A 25,935-nucleotide genomic window follows, 5' to 3' on the forward strand; every position below is an offset into this window, starting at 1 on the left:
GATTGAGATGCTCTTCTTCAACGGTGTTGGTGAGATTTTTAATGTCTCTTCATCAGCAATCAATTGGTTGTTTGTCCTCGTAGGGAAGTAGACCATAAATTGATTATCGAGAGCAGCAATGACTCGAGGTCCATACTGTGTTAAAATTTTTTTTAATTCCGTAATTTTATACATTTTGCCAACTTCCAATTCTTGAAATTTTCTGGTTGGCAAAATGTTTTCTAAATTACTAATTTCATTGATTCTCTTCAAATCCATCCTATAACAGATATTAAATTAATTAGTAAATTAAAAATAATTAATACATTGATAAATATGAAAAATATTTATCAAAATATGCAAGTATAATAAGACTATGACTTACGTGTTTATAAAAAAAAACGAACACAATAAATATTATAAAAAACTTTAGTATAAACTTTCCACTGACTGTTCACTTAGATGTTTCAGCAAAGACTGAGTGCTGAGAGCTCAAGAGCTTAGAAATTATTCGTCTACCCCCACTACAACTCAGAAACGAGCTCAAACTTGTCGGATGACGCAATCGATGACGTCATCTAGCAAAAAAAAGGGGGGGGGGCAATTAAACCAATAGATGGCATCCTCTCCGCATACTTCTCACATGCACTTGTCCACACCTCAGTTTCAATATATACGACTTGAAATTAATACACTTGTAAGTACACACACTAACACAACCTGTAGATGGTAGGCAGCTAGTGCCAGCTCTGGGGGTGATGCGAATTACTCAACCACCTTTACTCTGGTAGGCTGCCCATGACCCAATCTAGTTTGTAACAGATGCGTGTATGTAACTTTTTTTTACGCAATCACCATCGTACATAACTTCAAAAAACATCCAAAACTAACCTCAAAAGCGTGTTTAAGTCGGTAAAATAGGTCTTACCAACCGCCACTACAACCTAATCGACAGCCAAAACAAGTTTACCGACGGGCAATATCAATACAGACGATAAAACAGTGCTTACCAACGGTCAAATCAGAGTTTACCGACTGTCAATCTAAGGACAGTCGGTAAAACAGGCCTTACCGACCACCAGTATGTCCACCGACCGTCGACAGGTTACCCTCCGTCGGTAACTTAGCACGTACTAGAACCCACAATCTGTTTTATCGGGGGGGGGGGGTGAACTCCCCTTGTTCAACTACTTTTATGGAAAAAAATTTACGCTATTTGTTTTCTGGTGTCGTTGGTAATATTCATTTGAAAATTCTAGGTCTGTTGGCCTTATCACCGAAAATTTTCGGAGATCTTTAAAAAAGAATAAATGACTCTTTATTAAGTATACGATACTTCTACATATTGATAACCGATTATACTCTTTATTATTACACATTGATTTTTGATATTCTCTTTTTCCGAGATTACTGGTTTAAAATGAATTATTTGCTAATTTGTGAACAGTTAATCAACAAAGTTTGAATATCAAGAGCATCAATTAAATTTACATCTGGTCGCGGTAGAATATCTAATATCATTGTAGGTATTGGCAAGCTATTGTTGCCTCTGCAAAATGAATTAAATAATATTTTTATAATAGCGTATCTAAATGGCAAATGGTTAATTATAATAGGTTTAGTTGAAAAGTTTTTTAGTTGTTTTTGAATTATCGATGAAAGACATAGTATGTTTATCTCACACCAATGTCGATATTGAAATCTATCGAATAAGCATAGCTTGATTTTGTTAGAACTTTTCGAAAATGTATCATACATAATTGTGTATAGTTGATATCGTGATTGGAACAAACTGATTAGTAATTTTACCGATGTATCATGTTTTACGTCATTATTGTTGATGCTATTAGAATTTATTGTTTCTTCAATAATCTGAGTTTTTTCTTCAATAGTATTGTTATTCATAAGAGATAATAGAACGTATTTAGCTGTAGAAAATTTCAACTTTTGTATTGAATTAGATAGAATATCAGTACTTTTTACAATTACCCCATCGAAATATAAGCGGGTGAAATTAATATTTTTTTTTAGTTCAGCATTGAAATAATTTATGAAAACATTTAAATTTTCAAAAGAAGGACACGGAACCATGAATTTACCTACGTTGACAGATTGACAAAATTTTGGGACGAGATGCCTCAATCTCGTTGTTGAAGAAATCGTGAGCATGTTTTCACCATTCCACATGTATACATCAGTTACAACTAAGATTACTGATTGGTTTAATGTATTCCAAACATCGTAGCAACTTGACAATTGATACATATTCTTACATCGTTGTAATATAACTAACTCTATACAACACATTGTTATATTATCCAATAATAATTTTATATGATTAAGCAGTGATTGACAACATGTGATTTTCTGTCCTGCTGAATCATAAATGAATATGATATTATAATTTTTATTGACAATTATACGTAATCCTTTTAAGTTAGGGACAATCACTTTGTGAGCAATATTTTTCATTTGAAGAACATTTTTTGATGTAATTGTGAATGAAACACACGTTGGGTTTCTGATTGGAAACGTTAGATTTATGACATTACATTTCACAAGTTTATACAAACTGTAGTAATCTGTTATTAAATTCATTACTTGATGAGGAAACTGCCGAACATATTTTGTGTAATCTCGTCTCATGCATTGCCAATATTCTGGTAGTAATTTTTCAAAATTACTTCGTTGGAGAAAATATCGACAAAGATACAATGTGTATAATTCAATAATGTCGAAAATTTGATATGGATCAACGAGGGATGTGCGTTCGTGATCATATGAATTTAATCTGAAGGGCTTGATTTTTTGGTGTGCTAGGATAACGTTAACCATATATATTGTTAATTTCTTCGAATCATTATTATCTTTCGATTGTGACGTTTGACTGTTTGAGTCATTTAGCATAAAATGCCTTTCACAGGTAGATAGTTTTGAAATATTTTTATAATTTTTAAGAGCCCAAACATATTCTGGTTCATATGAAGTTAGCAACAGAGCATCGTTAGTGGATCTTAATCTATTCAGTGCATGTTTCATCGTGATAGGTTTGATAGTGCTTTGGTTATTACTGTATGGCTGGGTGATTAGAAGCTTATGTTTGAAGTTAGTTTTATGCTTCAATCCGTTAGGTGAAGAGAATTTTAAAGATTTTTTTTTTCTCGAATCCTCGGACGTTTCTCGATTATATTTCGCTGCTTGATTGTGCTTTGAATATTTTAAATTAACAATTTCATTACATCCTTCTATTTCAACTTCACAATTTGACTGCTTCTCTTTAAATAATGGCGAATTAAAGTATTTTATAGCGTCTATGGCACCTTGATCACAACAGTTAATTATTCGGCCAATGTCTACTGTAGTTAAAAACCTGGTGTTTATGTTATTCCAGATTAATAAGTCATAGAGCTTTCGACATGCACAACTTAAATGAGATTGAACATTATTAAACACTGGATTTTTGATTGATGGAATAGTTTCATTGAAGAAAATGTTATTTTTCTTTTCGTAAACTAGTGCGCAAAATGATTGTTGAGAAACGATATCATATTGTCGCAACCAGATATATAAAATTTCATGAGTAATGCTATTCGATTCAACCATGTTCGAGATAAGGAAATAGAACACATCATATAACGTCAACGAAGACTTCATACAAATAATTAATTATGTAATTATTAAATGCAATCAAATTTTCTATTCTAATAAAAAAGATAAAATTCGAAAAAAAAGTTTCCACCAATTCAAACGAACATAATTATAAATACCCGGGAAAAAATTATTTGATGAAATTTTTATAAAGTTTTATGATGTTTTATTAAATTTGATGAAATTTCACAAAATTTTCTGAAATTATACTACACGGAGAGAAAATTATGGTTACTGTTCCGAGTACGTTTATGAAATATCATCCTATACCGTTATGGTAATGATTACTTGGGATTATGGGATATATACCCATACATTCTGGGAAAAGTTTCCATAAGTATAGGAACAATTCCTATCATTATGGTAACAGTTCCCATATCGCATTTGAAAGAATCATGGTAATGATTACTATATTCATAGGGATGGTCCCCACAAGCAAATAGTAACCGATCCTATAACCATATTGTAATAGTTCCTAAGTGTACATGGGAATAAGCCTTATATATTATGGTAACTATTCCTGTAATATTATGGTAATGGTTACCATAATATTATGGTAATCATTCCGATATTGTATAGAAATTATTACCATGATATTATGGTAACGACTACCATAATATCATGGTAATAATTCCCATAATATTTAGAAATTATAATAATTTTTTTTTTTGTAAGAAGCGTTTTTTTTTGTATATTACAAAATGTTAAAAAATTTTAAGTATACAAAAGAAACGCTTATTACAAAAAAAAATTTATTATAATTTCTAAATATTATGGTAATGGTTACCGTAATTCCATAGGAACTATTCCGATACCATATGGGAATTATACCCATAATTATAGGAATTATTACCATAATATACATGGGTGCCGTTCCTATAATCAACATTTCAAGAAAACCAGTTACCATGCATTATGGGAACCATTCCCATAATATATTATAACTGTTACCATAATTTTTTCTCCGTGTAATGAAATTTTCTGAAATTTTATACTTTCATCAACTTTAATGCAACTATAGATAACTTCATAAAAATTTATTGTTTTAATAATTATTATTGAGAACCCAAGGAGTTATTGGTATGAAATATTTTATATTTTTAAGAAATTTTACAAAGTTTTACAAAATTCTAGAAAAAATTATGGAACTTGAAAAAAACAAATATAAAATTTTATCAGAAACCATGAGATAATTCTATGAAATTTCAAAAAATTTCGCAACATTTGATAAAATTTTGTGAAAGGCCAAAATTTTGTTTTTGTAAAATTTCATAAGGTTTTGCATAATTTCATAAATTTTTGGAAAACTTCATAAAGCTTTATGAAAATTTTACATAATTGTTATAAAAATTCCGAGGACTTAGTGGTATAAAATTTTACATATTTTCATAAAATTTCATAAAATTATATGCACAGAAAAAAAAAATCTTGACTCGAGAAAATTTTTCTTCAACCAAGAAATTTTTCAGCGAGTGGAATGGAAACCGGAAATTTCTTGAACGAAGTGAAATAATTTCTTGAATTTTAAATCTTGAATTAAGAAAAAAATTTCTTAAGCCAATACATATTTCATACTTGGTCCAATAATAGAATTACTTGTTTTAAAAACTTGCTTTTCTTATTATAATAAATATTTTTCTTAAGCTAAGTATGTTACTTACTTAAACCAAGAAATAAATATATTTAGTTTAAGAAAGTTATACACTTAATTAAAGAACTATGATGTTTTGAAACAATAAACGGTATGAACTCGAACTAAAAATAAAGGGAGTTGGTTTAAAAAATTTAAACTCTTGGTTTGAGTATAGTGTACTTTCTTTGACCAATCACACGAAAAATCTCAAACCAAGATTACTAGAGTCTCAAGCCACGAAAGTTTTCTCTTGGATTCACTCGTAGGTGCTCCCTCCTTCGCACCCCAAGGAATGAATACTCACCACTCTCTCTCTTTCTCACACTAGCACAGCAAATAGATTTTGAGTCCACATTTTTATTTTAAATAAATTAAAAATTAAATAGCTACATTATATTATTATAATAAATTAATTAATTAATGTAATTAAACAATATCGAATAATTTCTCAATTTTTTTTGTAATTAAATTTTTTTTTTTTAAACTTTTTTATTTTAATATTGAAATTCATTTATGAACGATTCATACGATCCGTTTAGTATTTCAGTAAAATGTCGGAACTAACATTTTTCTAAATTATTGGCGATAAAATTTGTAATATTAATTCTGTGTTTAGGATTTAAAAATGTGACTGACCATAAGGCCAGTGTGGCTCAGTATATGCGGGCAAAGTAAACGTAACCTGTCAAAGGCTGAGATGGCTTAGTTGGTAAAGCTCTTGCGTGACGCCGAATCGATCTGGGTTCGATTCCGTCGTGAAGCGATAATTGTTTTTTCTCAATTTGGTTTAAGTGTTTCACTCATTGCGAAACTTGCCTATCTCTTATAAATGCTTCTGATAAAGTATTTTTGCTTCACGGCATTGTTTGTAATATTTAAACAAAAAAAAAATTGTTTAATAAAAAAATAAAGAAAAAAAATAAATTTTTTTTAGCTCGATACATTTATTTGGTCAATTAAAGAAATTAATTTCTTAGCTGAAAAAATTTTTTTTGTTTGCGACAAAAAAAAAAATTTCTTGGCCCAAGAAAGTTTGTTTTTGGTTTAAAACATTATTTTTCATGGCTTAAAAACTTTTTCCTTTTAGCTCAAGATATTTTTTTTTTACTCAAAAACGTAACAATCTTTAGCCAAGAAAAAAATTTGTTGAATTGAAAAAAAAAATTTTCTTGAACTAAAAAAAAAATTTTTAGGACCAAGAAAGTTTTTTCTTGGTTTAAAGAATTTATGTTTCATACTAAGAAAATTATGTCTTCCGTGAAGGAAATAATTTCTTGATCCAAATAATTTTTTAGTTCAGTAAAGTAAGAAGTTTCGGTTTGGTTCAAGAAAAAAATTTCGAAGACATTTTATTTCTTGGTTCAAGATTTTCTTTTTTTCTGTGTGAAGTTTAATAAAATATTATGAAATTCTATAAAATTTCGTGTAATTTTACGTAATTGAAGTTTTGGCCTTAAACGAAATAATAAAAAGTTCCATGAAATTTCATTAAATGATGTAAAATTTTATGAAAATTATCTCTTGTTTTTTAATAGATTTTTATATATATTTACAATTATATAGTTCAATAAAACTACATAATTTCATGAGATTTCATATAATTTCAAACAATTTTAGAAATTAAAAAAAAATATATACCAATACTCTTTCGGGTCTTGGTAATAAATCTGTAAAAATTTTATAATATTCCATATAATTTTATGAAATTTTTAAAAAATTATAGGAGATTTCATAAAATTTTATTAAATTTATGCAAGTTCATATCAATAATTTTTTGAAATCTTGATACCAATTATGTAAAACTATGAATTTTTTTGAAATTTTGTCCCCTTATACAAATTTTTATGAAATTTTACAAAACTTCACTGAACGAAAGGTTATCTTGATTCAAAATGAATTATCTTGATCCAAGAAAATTTTTAGGGAAATGAAAAATATCTTAATTCAAGAAATTTTTCTCTCGATAATGAACGTTTTGATGCAAAAATTTATTTTTTCAATTTAAATGAGTTGAAGTCTTAATTTGAAAATATATAATATCATTTAATGAAAATAAAAACATCGAATGAAGTAAATTTTTTTTCAATGGATATTTTTTTTTTCTCCATTTAAACTGAAAATATTTTATTCTATGATATCTAATTTCTTTATATAAAATGTATATTTCTCACGCCAACTAGTGGCTATTACTTGAACTAAAAAAAAAAAAAATTAACTCAAGAAAATTTTGCTCTTGGTTTAAAAACATAACAGTATTGTCATAAGAGCGCTATTCGAGTCTGTCCGACTTTTTGGGTTCGGATTCTATAGTCATATAGGTAGGTAGTGGTAATCAGATCCGAAAAACCTATTATCCCTCTCTTTAAAGAGTTGACACATTTTTTTTATTTGCCATCGAGAACATAAAAAAGTTCAAAAATTTCAAGAGTTATTTATTGTTGACAATTTGATTTTGCAGTTACGAATTTTCATCAGATATTGACATTGAAGTCGTAGTAAATCAGGTCTGAGATAATAATAATGATAATGATGGAGGCGTATGAAATAATAATAATTGTAGCCTAAAATTTGTAGATTTTTATTTTTTTTATTACGAAATAAATTAGTATCTATTATAACAATACTAAATAGGTGCATAAGAGAGATCCGAACGAAAATGTAGCCAACGCAACGAATGCAAGAAAATTTAAAAGCAAAATCGGTCAATATCAAAATATATACATTCCACAGCTTATATATTACACTAAATGAAGTTCAAATAAAAATAAAAACTCTAAATTGATATGACACTCACACTTCAATCGTAAAATGTGATAATTGATCAAAAATCCAGTTACCAACATGAAAAAAACAAATAGTATGAATAACAAACTCTTTAAAAGTATCTAAGCTAAATTTTTTAAAAAAGAGACAATTCACATCACGTCGAACAAAAATTCAACCGTCGGTAAAGTAAATCTTGGTAGGTAACTGACAAACTAAGTCATCAAGTCTTAAGCTATAATGGAATTTAAAAAATTTTTTTATATTTTTAAATTATTGTAAAATGCTTAAATGATATAAAGTAATTAATAATAAATTAGTCTAAAGAAAACCATGTAAAAAATTTTGCAAATACATAAATTTTTTAATTACATTTTTTATTAAATTCTTTTTTATTTCAGAAACCATACAATCATTTAAATTATCTTATAACTAATAATGTAATTGCATTTTTATATAAAGAGTGAAAGTAAAAAATTTTTTATCTTAATTAAATTCCAAAAATAATTCTACAACATTTCAAATTATTAAAATTAAAATTACATTTAAAAATTTTTTAACGTGGAAATATTATGATTTATAATTAATAATAATAATAAAAGAAAAAGTATTAGTTTGATCAGAAAAACTTTAAAAATAATTTTGGCAATAATTTACGCAGCAGCGGCAGTAACATTGGCAACATGTAAAATTGGGCTTCGACAGATTGGGCACTTAAAGCGTCGATTTTCAGCAATTAATACTGCTCGCCAATTTTCGACACATTCGTGACAGGATACTTGGTGCTTACATAGTAAAAAATATCGGTTTATGCTCCGATCATTGCACAACAAGCACAAGTTACCCGCAACATCAAAGACCGCAACTAAAATAATAAAAAAATATTAAATTATACTATTTACTCCAAAATTTGTTTATACATCAAATACTACCTAAATCATGCAAAAATTGACATGAAAAATTTAAAGTATCATTTCAAATGATGTGACAACATCGGCACAAAGTGGACAAAGTAGATCAGCACGCCTTTGAACAAGAAGGGCTTGCATGTGTTGCACGCACCGAGAACATCCAAACCAATGATTGCATGGCTGACAAATATAATTGGTAATACTTCCTTCACACATCGTACAAGCAGTAATATGCTGTCCAACAACGAATTCTGAAAAAGATAAATTAATTTTAAACAATAAGCTGATATCATCTGAAGAAAATAATGAAATTTTTTATATCTGTATTTAAGAAAATTTTTTTGCATTAATGCCCAACAGAGTGGTATCACCTGTAATGAAAAAAAAAAATATTACTTTTTACATATATATTAAAAAATGAAGACAATTCTCATAATTTTAATCAAAGTTAAAAGTTAACTAGTACTTATATAACTTAAAGTTATTGATTTTCTAAGGCAGTGAATACGAAATAAAGATATACTACTTTTCAAAAAATTTACAACTGTAGACATGACGGTAAATTATAACAAAATATAATGAAGTACACACTCCAGCACTTAAATTATAAGACTTTTAATTAGTTTCATCAGCTATATAAAATTAAAACTTACAGAATCTTGGACTAATCCTAAAATTGTAAGAAATTGACGAAACATCGGTTTTCTTGGAATCACTTTGAATGTTGCGTCGATAAAAAAATCAGACACATGATTTAGTGATCTTAAAAATCCAAAATCGGCATAAATGATAGTTTTAGAACCATCTTCATCTTCAATAGTTGTTACGGTGATATTTGTTTGATTATGACTAGTATACGCATTCCATTCTGGCATTTCAATAATATTTATATATTGTTCTATAGTAGTAGGTATGGGAGGTCTTATTTGTCGTCGCCATCGTAACATTTTTGGATAGATATGTGCCCATGAAACATGAACAACTGCTTCATGATGTCTAAGAAAAAAGAAAAGAACAGATTAAAAAAATAAGTTTTGATTACCTTTATTTTATTAACAATATATTACCACTAATCTTGTTTAACTGAAAAATCTTTTTTTATACTAACACAATTGAATAGAATTTTCATGGTAATTTTTCATTGAACTCATAAGAGAAAATAATATTGATAATTTAAAAAAGGTATTTTTTGTATACTAATTGCGAAGCTTTAAATTGAAATATTATAATATGTATACGTGCTCATACAACTATTTTTTAACACTTACAATAAACTAACTTCATCGTAGATAATTCGGAGTGACTTAAAATGCTGATTTTTCACCTCTTCATACAACGACCTTTCAAAATTGAAAATTAACTCAGCATTTCTGGTACTCGCGTGATTGTGGTTACGAGAAATGATTAACTGATCGTTGACAATTTTTCCACGAAATTTGCAGTTTTTTATTTTTTTATACTTGCATATGACATATCTGTGAATAATAAACATAACTGTCAACAAGCCAAAAATGGGTTATTTAAAATATGACAGCTTATTGAAAAATTTTTCTTACATGCCATTTTGAAACCCTTTAGAGCACATATACTCATATCCATTTATTGTAATTTGTTGCATTCGACGACGTGCCAAAGATTTTTGGCCATGATGAAAACAAATATCCGACATGTCAATTTCTTATAAGAATTACCTTGAAACTTATGAGTAATTTTAATTGAAACTTTGTATAATCATTCACGGCAAAATAATTTTATAAATATATATATGATGATAGTAAAGTTAGCCGACGTCTAATAACTTTTGGATTATTTCTCAGAATGCAGAATTATAAAAAAAAAAATATATGAAAAATTGCACCTGTAGTTTTTTAAATTTTCTAAATGCATATTTTCTAGTTTTTTTTTTTTGTACTTAATTTGTTAAAAATAAAATCCGAAAATTTTTAATTGTCTGCTAACTTCAGTATCATATATATATATATATATATATATATATATATATATATATATATATATATATATATATATATATATATATATGTGGGCTGGCCAAGATATATAACACTACATATACTTACGTACTACGTGATATACCATACTTCAATAGAGCTGATGTGTACGTCGCGAAATAAGCAAGCTGTATGTCCAACGATCTTTTATTTTGAGTTATTGGCACATTTCACTTCGTCTTCAGAAAGTTATACCTCCTTCAACAATTAAAAAAATAATCTAAGTAAGTATTAACAATTAATTTCCATAAACACTATAACATTGAATTAACGATAAGCCTTTCCTCTTTACTACTTATAAATTTCAAATAATTATTAATTAATGAATTATTTTACGTATTTTTCAGTTAAAAACAAGATTTTCAGTTCATGATGGCTGAAAATTACGAAGGGTATCGGTATTACATTCAACGCCGAAACGATAATGAGATGTTAATTTTTTTTATTTTTAATTGATTATTATTTCCTAGAGGTGGCAATTTTTTAGATGAAAGAACGCCTTTAAAAATTTTTTTGTTATTAAATTTAAATATTTCTGATTCTTCATTCATCGATTGTGATACTGGAATGAACAAACATCTAACAATTTTCAAAATTTTTTAGACAAATAAATTTTTATTAAAAAAAATTATTACAAATCCATATTGAAGATCACATCTATGATTTAAATATATAATCAAAATTAACAAGAACGTGGACAGTAAATACAAAATAAACAATGTATTACTGTCCTCGTTCCTGTTAATGTCGTTCATATTAATAAATCTAACTTCATATCTAAAAATTATAAAAAATAATGATTACAAATGTTTCAGAATATTTTGTTTAGTAATAAATTCAAAAAAATGCCAGATGGTTGCTTAATTTCGGTATCATAATTAATGAAGACTTTAATATCATTAGATTTTTTATGTGCGCGTATCACCTCACCCGGTTTTGTCCTGGCCGAGCTATTAAAACCGGAAATACGGTTACTGTAACTAGAAATCACAATCATGCCCCCAATTTGATACTTGATGAAGAAAGAGTTTTTTTACGCCGCTTACAAAGGGCTTGCAATACTCAAATTGGAAATACTCGAGATATTTATGACAGTTTACAACAGTTGTGAGTACTCACTCTATCAAGTCATTTAAATAAAAATTATTAAACATATGGTGCAAATTTTTATTTGATAGTTCATTTTTTGTCATTTAGGTATCGGCGTGCAGCAGAAATAGTAACTTGGAGAAGCCAGCGCGTGAATATGCGTCGATGGCAAAAAAATTTTATATCGAGATTACCTCGAATACTGTCACTGACACATTTAAAACTATCTTTACAAAATGATAATGTCTACAACAACTTGACCAACCACTCGCACGGTTCACTGAGTTTAAGATTTAGAACGAATTTCGATTTGGGTCAGACTACTGCAGTTATGGGCGATTCTAATTTAATTAACAGGTTCGATAATAATTCCAAAATGTTTGTTGCAACAACAAATTTAGTCTTACCTGCTGGATTAGACGCTCGAGAAACGTTGTTTGTTTTGCTTATGAACAGAGAGCATGTAAGTAATAGAAATTCTAACTAGTTTTCTATCATCGTTTATTACTTATTACTTACGTGTAAGTTTATTTTTTTCAGGTTTTTGGTGTATCTTGGGCTTTTTTACCAGATCGATCTAGAAGTAGCTTTAGTGCTGCAGTAAATTTGATTTTTTCACAAATTGCGCCTCGATTAAATCCTAATGAAATATATTATGACTATGAAAACGGATTGCACGATGCTTTGCGAGAAAATGTCCCTGCTGTAAATTTACAAGGGACTTTCTTTGCACACGCAAATGTAAGTTTTTTTTATACTTTCTAGTGTTAACTTTTGTATATTCACTATATCGCTGAGAATATTTATCTTTACTTATTTTCTTTATAATTTAATCTTAAGAGCTAGTTTTTTTTAATTCGCATGTTTGGATTTTAATTATAGATTTTGTTTCGCCGTGCAACAGAATTGGAACTAAATTTTGGAGACAGGGACACTTTAATAATATTCAAGAAGCTTCTCGCCATTTGTTTACTTTCACCGAACAACGTACCAGTCGGATTTTTGTGGCTTCGTGCCAATATACCTGGTAGACTTATGGAAACGATTGAAAATATGTTTGAATATTATTACCAAAGCTGGATTAATTCAGTGGGTCCGCACAAGTTATCATTTTACGACGATTTTGATTCATTCAGTGATTCAGTAAAAAATCACGTGCAAAACTTACAGAATTCACTGGAAAATAACACTAACGTGTGGAATGTCTTAAGTAAGCAAATTCTATTCTTTTATTTTCATTAAGACTTGCTGCTTAATAATCAATTTATTAATATATTTATAACAGGAGTGTTTGTCAATCAAACCATTCGCTCGCACAGTGATTTTGAATCTCTAAGCAATAACGTGCAAATAACATGCACCCCTCGTTCTCGCAGTCTCGTGTCTTCACGAAAGTTACGTCGTCTTTGGCAAGTATTTAGGGGAAATAACATCGACTATCATTCTTTCTTTGCTACGGCATCTGAACTTTTGACGCCATTTATCAATGATCTTATTTTTAACGGCGTTCAAAATGTTGAAGATTTTCATTTACTAGAAAATAATAACGTACAGATAAATGCTGATTTCTTTGATCAAAATAATCACGTACAATACGTAGGACCGCTCGTTTTTGAAGAATTACCGATTGACAACATTAGGATGCCACATCACCATATTGCTGTTAGAGCAGGTGTTGCTCAACGTGATTTGATGGTTTTAGGAAATGATGATGATGATGACGTTGATAATGGTGAAGCTGATGGACTAGTTAATAATGATAATGAAGAACTTGTTGATAATAATGGAGCTGGTGGACTATTTAATAATGATAATGAAGAACTTATTGAAAATGCTGGCATAGATCACGACGGAGAAAATAATGTTGCGGTTGCGGCTAATATTGCTTATAACGGAGAGAATAATGTTCAAGCTGCCGATAATATTGCTTATGGAGAAGGTAATGTTGTAGCTGCTGACATTGCTAATGAAGATGAGGGTTATGAGGCTGATGCTGGAGATATTGTTCTTCATATGCCTGAACTGCAGCATGATTTAGGTAGTATTTGATGTATAAACAAATTTTGGAGTAAATAGTATAATTTAATATTTTTTTATTATTTTAGTTGCGGTCTTTGATGTTGCGGGTAACTTGTGCTTGTTGTGCAATGATCGGAGCATAAACCGATATTTTTTACTATGTAAGCACCAAGTATCCTGTCACGAATGTGTCGAAAATTGGCGAGCAGTATTAATTGCTGAAAATCGACGCTTTAAGTGCCCAATCTGTCGAAGCCCAATTTTACATGTTGCCAATGTTACTGCCGCTGCTGCGTAAATTATTGCCAAAATTATTTTTAAAGTTTTTCTGATCAAACTAATACTTTTTCTTTTATTATTATTATTAATTATAAATCATAATATTTCCACGTTAAAAAATTTTTAAATGTAATTTTAATTTTAATAATTTGAAATGTTGTAGAATTATTTTTGGAATTTAATTAAGATAAAAAATTTTTTACTTTCACTCTTTATATAAAAATGCAATTACATTATTAGTTATAAGATAATTTAAATGATTGTATGGTTTCTGAAATAAAAAAGAATTTAATAAAAAATGTAATTAAAAAATTTATGTATTTGCAAAATTTTTTACATGGTTTTCTTTAGACTAATTTATTATTAATTACTTTATATCATTTAAGCATTTTACAATAATTTAAAAATATAAAAAAATTTTTTAAATTCCATTATAGCTTAAGACTTGATGACTTAGTTTGTCAGTTACCTACCAAGATTTACTTTACCGACGGTTGAATTTTTGTTCGACGTGATGTGAATTGTCTCTTTTTTAAAAAATTTAGCTTAGATACTTTTAAAGAGTTTGTTATTCATACTATTTGTTTTTTTCATGTTGGTAACTGGATTTTTGATCAATTATCACATTTTACGATTGAAGTGTGAGTGTCATATCAATTTAGAGTTTTTATTTTTATTTGAACTTCATTTAGTGTAATATATAAGCTGTGGAATGTATATATTTTGATATTGACCGATTTTGCTTTTAAATTTTCTTGCATTCGTTGCGTTGGCTACATTTTCGTTCGGATCTCTCTTATGCACCCTACTAAATATTAAGTACTATTTTGAGCATAAAAATTTTCTAATAATTTTAAAATATTCGTTCATGTAACAGTAAATATGAGTATAATAATTTTTTTTTTATATAATAATGTGTCCAATAATTAATATAAATATAATGATCATTTTCATAACAATAATAAATGAAATAAATAATAAATATAAATAAAATAATGAAAAATATAAATGTAAATATATATGAGAGTTACTTTTAAAAATGTTTTGTTTAAATTATCTCAAGGGTTGTTACGGTATCTAATATGTTCAGTGGCAAAATTTCATTGTTTTTAATTTTATAAACACATCTCTGTATCAATAAATGCAAATGTAATGCACCTTTTGGATAGCACGCATTGAGCGTGTGGTAAATTTTAAATAAACAATCAAATGCCTTCATAGCCGACGAAAACTGATACTTGATATCATCCATAACAAGTAATATTTGATTGTGCTCTGTGAAACTACCTTGAATTATGATGTATGGCTGTACTCTATCTTCTTTTGCATACGCGCAGTTTATTTGATCCTGCATTCTTTTCTCGATGTCTCCTGGATTCTAGAAAAAACCCGAAAATTAATATGCATACACGCATTATATATATATATATATATATATATATATATATATATATATATATATATATATATACATATCATACTTCCCAATTGAAATAATTGGTTTTTACATTAATCTGCTCAACATTAATATAAAAAAACTTACCTCTACGATTATAAAAATATTATCTAACGATTCTTGGATCGAGTATTTGAATTTTCTCGACCTTCGTCCCTTGGGTGGTATTAAATACGCCAAAATATTCATCTGAAGTGGAAATTTCACTAAAATTACAAAGATTATTCGATAAGTGATTTTATAATTCTACCATAATTAATTAGAAAGGAATGACTTACTATCTGCAGTAACGTTTTCGCTGTTTTCCAGTTTATTTAATTGGTCTTTCCAAGTTTTCAATGCTTTGTCATTTAAATATTTTTTACTGTGAAAAACTCGTACTCGGTCAAAAAATGTAGGCCAATTCAATGATAAATTAAATCCCTTTCCTGGATACAAAAGTTCAAAATCTACAGAAACCTATGAAACATTTTTATGATTGAAAAAAATTAAATTATTGAGTTCAATAATAATTAGAAGAATTTAAAGTTCACAAAAGATAGTGTATAAAGATTGCTACCAAATGTTTGCTGCGTAAATCATTCATGATACTCCAGTCATCTATAAATTCACGTAATGTTTGGTATTTAGAATTTTTACGGACTTCAAAAGTTTCGGTCCATTTAGCAACAACTGATTCCCATGGATTTCGATTGTTTTTAAGCCAGTTTATACTATTGTTATGTAGAGCTGTAACAAAATAACTTATTAATTTCATGATTTGTCTAATATTTATAAATGTGAATACATAGAAAGAATTAATTCTCAAAATTTTACGTGCATTTTAAAAATTCTTAATCTATCCTCTTAAACCCATGAAAACGTAAAGACAAAGATATAAAGTTTATACTAGAGTCTTGAATTATTTTTACTTTATTGCCGGACGAAATATACTCTTCATTGAGAATATTCAATTTAGCTATTGAGGAATATTAAAAAAAAAAATTCTCAATTCACTTGCGTTACATTAAATTAATTTTTACATAAAATTATCTTTGTATAACATCACTACATAATGTCATAGATAATTACTGTTCCATTGAAAATGCATAATTGATTGTACCTTGTAAATCTTCGAGTATCTTATCTTGTTGTTGCTGCTCAAGTGCTTCATCATTTTTTCTTTTTTTGCGAATTTCTGATTGATGCAAAAGATTCCTGACTTTATCAGGTAATTTTCCTCGTGGTCCGATAGATTTATGAGTTGGTGAAATTTTATTACTTACTGGTGGTGTATAATAAACACCACTTAATTCATTTGGAAATTCTTCTTTGATATTTCTTAAAATGATATAATAACGTTCCCGCTTCATGAAACTAAAAATAATGAATAATGAAAGCATCAATAGTTTGTAAATAAAAAAAAATACAGAATTCTGAGTTTGTGTATTCACGATGACAAATCTGATTGAGTAAAAATAGTTAAAAAAATAACTAAGTATTTTTATTATAATAATTTTTCTTTTACTATTTGAGCTATAGCACAAATGTTATGATTTACTTATATGTTTGATTGCTACTTACTTTGTTTTGACTTTTAGCCACGGATATAAATGTCGCCCAATGACATCAACTAAACATTGTTGCGACTTAGATGATAATTTTCCTGTGGCATTTAAGTCTGTATAAATTTCATTACCCTCGGGTGCCTTGTCTAGTAAGTCTTTTAAATTCAAATCCACAAAATTATTAAACAACAGCAAGTCATTTAACTCATGATCTGACTCTTCTAAATTTAGATCAGGGACATTGCCATTACTATTTATATCAGCGGGTGCATCACGCTGCGAATGAATACATTTAAAAAAAGAAATGGAACATTTAAAATTTATATTTCAATATGCAAACATTTTTTAACTATAAAAATAAGAAACTTACATTTTCTGCACGCATAGCCTCAATTTTTTGTCGAACTTTAATTCTTGTGGAGATTTGCGGACACATTTCTTTTAACTCGTTTTCTGTCAAATCTGATAATAACTCAATGGTCATTCCATTGTGTAATAAAATTACAAACAAATTAATTAATTCACATACAAATAATGCCTTCTTTGAATGTACATTTATAAAGTTGATTAATAATTATGTTATCTATTGTATGATTGTTAATGTAGCAGGCATCAGCCAAATTTAAGATTATAAATAAATAGAATAAATTATTTAAAAAAAAAAATATTAAAAAAAAATGTACTTAAGAATTTCAAAATTTTTTAAATGCGCATTTTGTAAAAATTTTGTCTTATTAATTACTTACCCGATTCATTAATTATTTTACATTTGTCTGATGTCTGCTACATTAACACTCATTCAATTATTCGTATTATCAATTATTGGTTAACCTATAAGACTAAAAATAACGACATCCTAAGAACCATAATATTTTTTACCTGTAAATTTTTCAATAATTTCTACGGGAATTTGCCACTCTCTCAACAAATTAATTAATTTTTCTGCTTCTGTAAGTCCTGCCATTTTATTGGAATGAACGACAAAAATAAAAAGCTTGATGTAATTTTGAATATTTATTGATGCGTATTCTCGTACAGTTTAAATTGTAACAATAACAACACATATATTATTTGCTATAAGACAAAGGACATTAACATAGGATACTGTCCACGCATATGTGTATATAGTTACAAATGTTTAGGTATGTAGGGAAAAAAGAGTGAGCCTCAAGACACATTGTGACCAATCATTCTTTCTTCCCTACATACCTAAACATTTGTAACTATATACACTTATGCGTGGACAGTATACTATGTTAATGTCCTTTGTCTTATAGCAAATAATATATGTGTTGTTATTGTTACAATTTAAACTGTACGAGAATACGCATCAATAAATATTCAAAATTACATCAAGCTTTTTATTTTTGTCGTTCATTCCAATAAAATGGCAGGACTTACAGAAGCAGAAAAATTAATTAATTTGTTGAGAGAGTGGCAAATTCCCGTAGAAATTATTGAAAAATTTACAGGTAAAAAATATTATGGTTCTTAGGATGTCGTTATTTTTAGTCTTATAGGTTAACCAATAATTGATAATACGAATAATTGAATGAGTGTTAATGTAGCAGACATCAGACAAATGTAAAATAATTAATGAATCGGGTAAGTAATTAATAAGACAAAATTTTTACAAAATGCGCATTTAAAAAATTTTGAAATTCTTAAGTACATTTTTTTTTAATATTTTTTTTTTTAAATAATTTATTCTATTTATTTATAATCTTAAATTTGGCTGATGCCTGCTACATTAACAATCATACAATAGATAACATAATTATTAATCAGCTTTATAAATGTACATTCAAAGAAGGCATTATTTGTATGTGAATTAATTAATTTGTTTGTAATTTTATTAGACAATGGAATGACCATCGAGTTATTATCAGATTTGACAGAAAACGAGTTAAAAGAAATGTGTCCGCAAATGGCCACAAGAATTAAAGTTCGACAAAAAATTAACGCTATGCGTGCAGAAAATGTAAGTTTCTTATTTTTTATCTTTCATTTCATCATAGAAAAGTAACTGTAATATTGTTGCTGTAATGACAATGATATTTCTGCACATACCTGTATATGTAGAAATGATATCTTTATTTCACTACCATTATCTATTTTTCAGCACGATAATGCAGCTGAGAATGTCAATAACTCTTGTGCTATTGATGACATGATTTGTAATGAATCATTAAATTCAGATCGAGCACATTTATCACTAAATTGCGCTATATGCCATCAACCGATTAACAACTTTGAAGATTATGTTGTACACTTAGCCAATATTCATAAGATAACCCGTCACTTCGTTTGTCCGATATCAAACTGCTATAGATCTTATCACTCTAAACATAGTTTAAAATATCATCTAAATAATAGCCACGATGCCAAAAAAGTAATATCAGTAGGGGAAAATAAAAGATCGGTTTTCATTAAAAATATAATTGAATCAAATCATTATGAATCAGGCTCACAAAACTTCAGCATGGCTTCAGAAAGTTTTAATAATTCTGATAATAAAGAGAATACTGATAATACTTTTTGTAATGCAGAGAGTGCAGAAAGGGAACCGTCAAATATTCAAAATAAATATTTTATTGAAATTGAGCAATTTATATCTCAACTATACAGCTTTCTCAATATACCAAGATCGTTCATACAATCTTTAATTAAATTAGTAGAATCTTTAGTCTTAACTGTTGTTACCGATATTTTAAAAATTTTTAATAATGTTGATCATGACACGCACAATGCAATAAAACAAATGATGTTTATCATATCTCAAATAAAAAACTCATTTTTGCATTTGGGCACGGAGTATAAGCGTCTTCAACATTTTCAACAATCTAAATGTTACATTAAACCTTTAGATGAAGTTATTGGTACTGAAAAAAAGGAAAAAAAAATTGACGATAAGATAATTTTATCTTTAAAAAATAAGAATGCTTATATTGTTCCTCTTGATAAAACTTTAAAATTATTTCTGGAACCACCTGGAGTTTTCGAAACAATTTTTAATTATCAAAAAACACTAATACAAGAAAAAAATAAAAATAATTCCATCTTGCGAAATATTGTTCAAGGTAGCTTATGGAACAATGTCAGTAAAAATTTTGATAAAGATCAGATTTTATTGCCTTTGATAGTATTTTTTGATGATCTCGAAACTGGCAATCCTCTCGGAAGTCATGCTGGAAAAAACAAATTAGGGACTGTTTACACTTCTATCGCCACAATACCACCAAGTATGTCAAGCCGTTTGGAAAATACATTTCTAAGTCTTCTATTTTATTCAAATGATAGAACAACATATGGCAACAAAGCTACGTTTAATAAATTTATCACCACTTTAGAAAATTTAGAAAAAGTTGGAATTCAAATATCTATAAACAATAAAGAATTAAATGTTAAATTTATTATGGTAACGATGTCAGGTGATAATTTAGGGCTTCACAGTGTTCTGGGATTTTTTGAAAGTTTTAATGCAACTAACTTCTGCAGATTTTGTTTAATAAATAAAACTGATTCAAGAACTCAAGTATCAGAAAATACAGAAATAATAAGAAAAGTTGACGATTACGAAATGCACGTAAAAAATGAAGTCAATATTAAAGAGTCTTGTGTCTGGCACAACTTGTCAAATTTTCATGTATATGAAAATTTAACCTGCGATGTGATGCATGATCTTATAGAAGGTATTCATAGATATTCTATGGCTCTCATAATTGAAAATGTAATCAAAAAGAATTATTTTACTTTTGAACAGTTGAACTCCAGAATAAAATACTTTTTGTATGAAGATTTAGAATCTGTTCCGCCGATGATTAATAAAAACCACTTAAAGAATAAGTATCTAATAATGTCAGCTTCTGAAATGTTGAGTTTAGTAAGGAATTTTTGTTTTATAATTGGTGATACGGTAAAAGAAAATGATGATGTTTGGCAGTATTTTCTTTTATTACTAGAATTAACGACATTACTTACATCTCAAACTTTCACGATTGAGTTAACTGATTATTTAGAAAGTTTAATAGTTCGGCATAATGAAACATTTATAAGAGTATTTGATGAACACCTGAAACCGAAGTATCATATACTTTTACACTATTCCAGAATAATTAAAAAAATTGGACCACTGATTCATTTTAGTTCTTATAAAGGTGAATCAAAACATTTACACATAAAAAAAGTAAGTAATTCAATTACCTCGAGAAAACAATTGCCTTTGTCAATAGCAATTCGATGTCAGCTGGACTGTTGCTTCAGATATTTATGCAAAAATGGATTAAATAACATTGTAAGTGTTAGTAAAAATATTCAGCAAAGTATTACTAATGACAATGAATATTCTGTTCCTTGGTATCAAATTAATGGAGTAAAATATAAGGAAGGTATGGTAATATTAACTAATTTCGACGAGATGGATCAGCCAGTGTTTTATCTAATTGATGATATACTTATTGACAAAAAAAATGATGAAATCATTACTTTTAATAGTTTATTATTACGAATAATTGAGTTCAATTCTCACTTCAATGCTTATCATGTCGTTAAATCTTTGCAGAAAAAATCTATTCCGATAGAAAAATGTTTATCTCATCCATTTATTTTACGTGAGATTAGTAATAAGTTATTTGTAAGTTTAACAAAAATGTAACCATTTATCAAAAAATGAGTTCTGTATATTTTTTATTTGTACTTTATAGGATAACTTATAATATAAAATTTCTCTTTATTGTAAACGATTCTTAATTTTGTGAAAAAAAATATATCTCAGTTTTAAAAAGATATTAAAGTATATTTATTTATTTGAACTGATTATTTATTTCATAATGAATGAATTTTTAATAAAAAATCGACCAGAAATATTATTATTTTTAACTGAATTAGAATATTTTTAAATTAAACTAATTAGTTCTTTAAATGAATATAATATAGTCTAGATGTGAGTTTTTTTTTTTTTTATTTCAAGATAGATAATTTTAAAATAAGTCTACATTTATTTTATACGAAATAAGTTTACATCTTCTAATAAATTCAATTTTACTTGAAATAAACTAAATATTACTTCGTTTGAATATTCGATTTCTCAAAATAAATCGATATTGTATACATTCGAGAGTCAGATGTTTTTAGAATGAACTGATATCGATTACGTTTAAAAAAACGATGTTTTTAGAATGAGTCGATATGATTCTTGAACCAAGAGCAAAATTTTCTTGAGCCAACCAAATTACTTGTTTGTTTGAAAAAACTAGGACACTTAAATCTAGAACATATGTTCTCGAACCAAGATTTTCATTCTTTATTAAAGATTTTCATATATCTTAATTCAAACAAATGTGTTTTCTTTTTTAAAGAAGGTACTTTTCAAACAAGAAAATCGAATTATTTAATTCAAGACTTTATTTTTGGAAACGATTTTCTTCTTGGACCAAGAATTCCTTTTTTTCTGTGTTCATGAAACTTTACAAAATTTTATCAAATATCATACAATATTATGGAAACTATCTTATGGATTTCAATATTCTTTCATTAAATTTTTTTAAATTTTATAAATTCTTACAAAATTTTGTATCATTTTTCAAAATTTGATAAAATTTCAATAGCGCAATTTTATAAAATTTCATTAAAATATTCTTTCCCGCGTCATTATATCGTGGTACAGATGCCATAAGGGCGTATACCTGCAAAATATACCGCTGATAAGCCATGAGGGCGTATAAAAATTTTTTTTTCGAAAATTGACGTAGTTATAATCTATAAGTATAATAGAGACGAAAAAAAATTAGTATTCGGAACAAACGTAATTGGGACCTTAAAGTATAAGAATGATAAAAAACGTTTGAACTTAGGAAAATTTTTTTCGTTAGTTGAATAAAAATTTTAATTTTTAAAAGAAAAAAAATTTTTTTAAGTGTGAAAAAAAAACCAAATGTTGAGAAAGTTTTTCCCTTTTTAGTATTAAAAGAGTATTAAAAAAAGATGGTTTTTGAGAATAATTTTTTTGTCTCTGTTATACTTATAAAATATAATTACTTCCATTCCTGAAAAAAAAAATTTTCATACGCCTTTACGGCATCCGTAACGCGATATATAATATACCTCATTATGAAATCATCAGTTCCTTCAAAATTATATAAAATATTATAAAATCTTATAAAATTATATTAAGTTTCGTATGAAAGTTTAAAACTCCATGTCTCGATAAATATATTAATTATTCATTCACGGTTACGTACGTGGCTCGGTGCAGTGAATAGCAGCAAGGACTATAAATCGAAAGGATGTAGGTTTGAGCAAAGCAGTTGCCAGAATTTTTTTATCAATAAAAAATTATCATAGTTAGTCTGTCTCAGTAATGTCACCATCCATTAGACCAATGTGCAAGATCTAATTGTACTTATTTTCGTAATCTAATATTTTTTTCGAAATATTAATGGTGACTGTAGAATTTTATGAAATTTATTAAAATTTTACAAATTTTCATAAAATTGTATCAGGTCTCTTTCAGCATAAAATTTCATGAAAAATTTTTTTCCGGAGAACTGTTAGAGAATCTAAAATTACACACCTCGATCTTTCGTGTGATATTAAACAATAAGAACAAATAACATTCAATTATACTGTAAAAATACTAAGTCAGGATTTTTATTCTCGTTATTCGAATTTTTATTAATTTACTACATGACAACTTTTGAACTTTATGAGTATTATTGTTCACTGTTTCAGTTATCTTTGTGCATTCGGCATAAAGAGTGATAAAAATATAACAGAATTTCTCACAAATAGTACGGCACCAACCAAAGAATTGAAGTTTAAACTAAATTAATTGAAAAAAAAAAAATTTTTTTTTCGAATAGACTACCTTTTTCGTAGATTCACCACTTTCTTTTACGACTGTAACGACAAATTTATTGTCCGTACTATTTAAATAGATGAATGCATGGAAAAAAAGAGATTAGATTCAGTGAATTCAGTTAAATTTCGAGTGTAAAACATTCAACCTGTGAAAAAATTTTCTGATCAAGCCTTATATGACCTGAAATGACCATATTAAAAAATTTGATGTATCCATATCTGACCTGATATAGTCTGATATGCCTATATATAATTTTTGGTATATTCTGATATAGTCTGATATGAAAATTTGCCATATCAAGCCATATCAACTTGTTATGTCCATACACGGAGAGAAAAATATCGTCAGAGTGAGTATACGTATCGTCATTCTGGCTATACGCTGTATATTCAACTTTCTTAACGATACGCCGTATAGCCAATTCAGCTATACAGAGTATCCTCACAGTGGATCGTCAAAATGACGATCCGCATTCTTATTCAATGCATTTTATGAATCGCTGACATGACAATTGCGCAAACTCTGTATTTAGGCATTCGGCAACCGAGAACGATGAAACGTATAGCCAATTTAGCTGAACGGATCCTCACGCTGGCGATACAGACACCTATATCAAGGAAACTACATATCATTACAAAGGCTATTTGTCGTATTTTTAAATTAAATAAACGAATACTCATCCTAACCTTAATGCAGATCTTTAAATTAACGATACTATAGATTGTTAAATTAACATGTGAGTTTTCTTAAATTAAGTATACGAATCGTTATTCTGACGATACGTCATTTGAGGATACATAAGATACTTATTCTGACGATATTTTTCTCTGCGTGTATCAACTTGATAGGTCGATATCAGATTTGATATGTCTTGATCTGACTTGATATGCTTGTATATAATTTTTTTATGTGTCCTAATATGACCTGATATAACCTGATAAGGGTATATATATTTTCATATGCTTGTGAAAAAAAATCTTGATCAGGTTTGATATGGCTTGATATGCCCTAATATGGGCACATATACTAGTTTTTTCGTACACATACGTTTGGTAAAATAATTTAGAAAAGAACAAATAACGTAGCATTGTTTGGAAAAACCGATTTTACAATGATTCATAAAATCTTATGAAGTCTGTTCAATATTTTAATTTACCGCATTTATAAATATTATAAAGCATACAAACTTTGTTGAAAAATTTTTCCAATAATAACGAGACCAATTTTGAAGCATCTGAGAGAATTACATATTTTTGTATTGAATTTGAATATGAAAAACTGAGATTTTAAATTGAAAAAAGTTTAATTAAGTTTAAAGATCTTTAACTTCTTTTTTTTTTCATTAAAAGAAGTAGCTATTGCCCCGTTACCGGTGGATATACCGTTAATGGTCCCTTTACTCTATAAACAATAACATAATTGAATATAATAGAAGTAACCAAATCAATCATTACCTGATGTCTTTAATTTTCTTAGATTCAATTTTATCCAAATAGATATAGTCAACCTTACATTTCAACTATATGATTTGGCAGAGTGCTTAATAGATCAGACTTTGAATCAGAAGTACTCGGGTTCGAGTCCATGACCCGGCTGGTTTTGTTTTTTTATGACAATTATTGCATGTGCAATAAGGTGCTCCAAAAAATCGATATTTTTTTTTTCTTTCGGCTGTTGTAAAAAAAGTTTCTATGTATCGAAAAAAAAAATCCTGTCAAAAGGATGATTTTTTATTTCAATTTT

The 25,935-nt window shown here is 27.8% G+C and overlaps 5 protein-coding genes across 9 annotated transcripts; 3 read left to right on the plus strand and 2 right to left on the minus strand.

Annotated features, from left to right (window-relative positions):
• Positions 1–8,993: 8,993 nt before the first annotated feature.
• Positions 8,994–12,478, minus strand: LOC103578084 (uncharacterized). The gene is made up of 6 exons (XM_053741683.1): positions 12,440–12,478; positions 11,013–11,141; positions 10,491–10,632; positions 10,203–10,409; positions 9,588–9,930; positions 8,994–9,185 (listed from the first exon to the last, which is right to left on the minus strand). The coding sequence occupies exons 3-6, from the start codon at positions 10,601–10,603 to the stop codon at positions 8,994–8,996; spliced, it is 855 nt and encodes a 284-aa protein (XP_053597658.1). The 5' UTR covers positions 10,604–10,632; positions 11,013–11,141; positions 12,440–12,478.
• Positions 11,838–13,319, plus strand: LOC103578087 (uncharacterized). The gene is made up of 4 exons (XM_053741862.1): positions 11,838–12,050; positions 12,141–12,495; positions 12,573–12,773; positions 12,915–13,319. Exons 1-4 carry the CDS (start codon positions 11,854–11,856, stop codon positions 13,272–13,274), a joined length of 1,113 nt encoding a protein of 370 aa, XP_053597837.1. The 5' UTR covers positions 11,838–11,853; the 3' UTR covers positions 13,275–13,319.
• Positions 13,320–13,673: 354 nt separating this feature from the next.
• On the plus strand, positions 13,674–14,431 carry LOC128668529 (E3 ubiquitin-protein ligase cblA-like). The gene is made up of 2 exons (XM_053741684.1): positions 13,674–14,070; positions 14,138–14,431. The coding sequence occupies exons 1-2, from the start codon at positions 13,674–13,676 to the stop codon at positions 14,347–14,349; spliced, it is 609 nt and encodes a 202-aa protein (XP_053597659.1). The 3' UTR covers positions 14,350–14,431.
• A 245-nt stretch (positions 14,432–14,676) lies between these two features.
• Positions 14,677–18,400, minus strand: LOC103578083 (uncharacterized). 3 transcript variants are annotated; one of them, XM_008559033.3, is made up of 8 exons: positions 18,213–18,400; positions 17,704–17,795; positions 17,350–17,609; positions 16,889–17,142; positions 16,346–16,515; positions 16,065–16,245; positions 15,874–15,992; positions 14,677–15,708 (listed from the first exon to the last, which is right to left on the minus strand). In XM_008559033.3, the coding sequence occupies exons 1-8, from the start codon at positions 18,295–18,297 to the stop codon at positions 15,379–15,381; spliced, it is 1,491 nt and encodes a 496-aa protein (XP_008557255.1). In that variant the 5' UTR covers positions 18,298–18,400; the 3' UTR covers positions 14,677–15,378. The 3 variants fall into 3 exon arrangements, with proteins under 3 accessions (XP_008557255.1, XP_053597919.1, XP_053597918.1); XM_053741944.1 differs by having other exon boundaries at positions 18,080–18,282; XM_053741943.1 differs by having other exon boundaries at positions 17,704–17,916; positions 18,080–18,282.
• Positions 18,401–18,616: 216 nt separating this feature from the next.
• On the plus strand, positions 18,617–22,062 carry LOC103578086 (uncharacterized). Of its 3 annotated transcripts, XM_008559038.3 has the most exons (4): positions 18,617–18,805; positions 19,193–19,314; positions 19,456–21,025; positions 21,097–21,220. In XM_008559038.3, exons 1-4 carry the CDS (start codon positions 18,721–18,723, stop codon positions 21,126–21,128), a joined length of 1,809 nt encoding a protein of 602 aa, XP_008557260.1. In that variant the 5' UTR covers positions 18,617–18,720; the 3' UTR covers positions 21,129–21,220. The 3 variants fall into 3 exon arrangements, with proteins under 3 accessions (XP_008557260.1, XP_053597916.1, XP_053597917.1); XM_053741941.1 differs by having other exon boundaries at positions 18,624–18,805; positions 19,456–22,062; XM_053741942.1 differs by having other exon boundaries at positions 18,731–18,938; positions 19,456–22,062.
• Positions 22,063–25,935: the final 3,873 nt, after the last annotated feature.

Source organism: Microplitis demolitor, chromosome 9 (assembly GCF_026212275.2).
Source record: "Microplitis demolitor isolate Queensland-Clemson2020A chromosome 9, iyMicDemo2.1a, whole genome shotgun sequence".
In the NCBI taxonomy this organism is placed as follows: Eukaryota; Metazoa; Arthropoda; class Insecta; order Hymenoptera; family Braconidae; genus Microplitis; species Microplitis demolitor.

What these genes read in the sequence shown, in the direction of transcription:
- LOC103578083 (XM_008559033.3), bottom strand. Translation starts at nt 18,297, where the DNA reads ATGGCAGGACTTACAGAAGCAGAAAAATTAATTAATTTGTTGAGAGAG. An exon ending in AGGCTATGCGTGCAGAAAAT is followed by an intron (nt 17,610 to 17,703) that starts GTAAGTTTCTTA and finishes ATTCATTCGCAG; the next exon opens with CGTGATGCACCCGCTGATAT. An exon ending in ATTTACGCAGCAAACATTTG is followed by an intron (nt 16,246 to 16,345) that starts GTAGCAATCTTT and finishes AATGTTTCATAG; the next exon opens with GTTTCTGTAGATTTTGAACT.
- LOC103578084 (XM_053741683.1), bottom strand. Translation starts at nt 10,603, where the DNA reads ATGTCGGATATTTGTTTTCATCATGGCCAAAAATCTTTGGCACGTCGT. An exon ending in AAAGGGTTTCAAAATGGCAT is followed by an intron (nt 10,410 to 10,490) that starts GTAAGAAAAATT and finishes TATTATTCACAG; the next exon opens with ATATGTCATATGCAAGTATA. An exon ending in TAGGATTAGTCCAAGATTCT is followed by an intron (nt 9,186 to 9,587) that starts GTAAGTTTTAAT and finishes TATCTTTTTCAG; the next exon opens with AATTCGTTGTTGGACAGCAT.
- LOC103578087 (XM_053741862.1), top strand. Translation starts at nt 11,854, where the DNA reads ATGTGCGCGTATCACCTCACCCGGTTTTGTCCTGGCCGAGCTATTAAA. An exon ending in TGCTTATGAACAGAGAGCAT is followed by an intron (nt 12,496 to 12,572) that starts GTAAGTAATAGA and finishes TATTTTTTTCAG; the next exon opens with GTTTTTGGTGTATCTTGGGC. An exon ending in CTTTCTTTGCACACGCAAAT is followed by an intron (nt 12,774 to 12,914) that starts GTAAGTTTTTTT and finishes TTTTAATTATAG; the next exon opens with ATTTTGTTTCGCCGTGCAAC.
- LOC128668529 (XM_053741684.1), top strand. Translation starts at nt 13,674, where the DNA reads ATGCCACATCACCATATTGCTGTTAGAGCAGGTGTTGCTCAACGTGAT. An exon ending in TGAACTGCAGCATGATTTAG is followed by an intron (nt 14,071 to 14,137) that starts GTAGTATTTGAT and finishes TTATTATTTTAG; the next exon opens with TTGCGGTCTTTGATGTTGCG.
- LOC103578086 (XM_053741941.1), top strand. Translation starts at nt 18,721, where the DNA reads ATGGCAGGACTTACAGAAGCAGAAAAATTAATTAATTTGTTGAGAGAG. An exon ending in AATTATTGAAAAATTTACAG is followed by an intron (nt 18,806 to 19,192) that starts GTAAAAAATATT and finishes TAATTTTATTAG; the next exon opens with ACAATGGAATGACCATCGAG. An exon ending in ACGCTATGCGTGCAGAAAAT is followed by an intron (nt 19,315 to 19,455) that starts GTAAGTTTCTTA and finishes TCTATTTTTCAG; the next exon opens with CACGATAATGCAGCTGAGAA.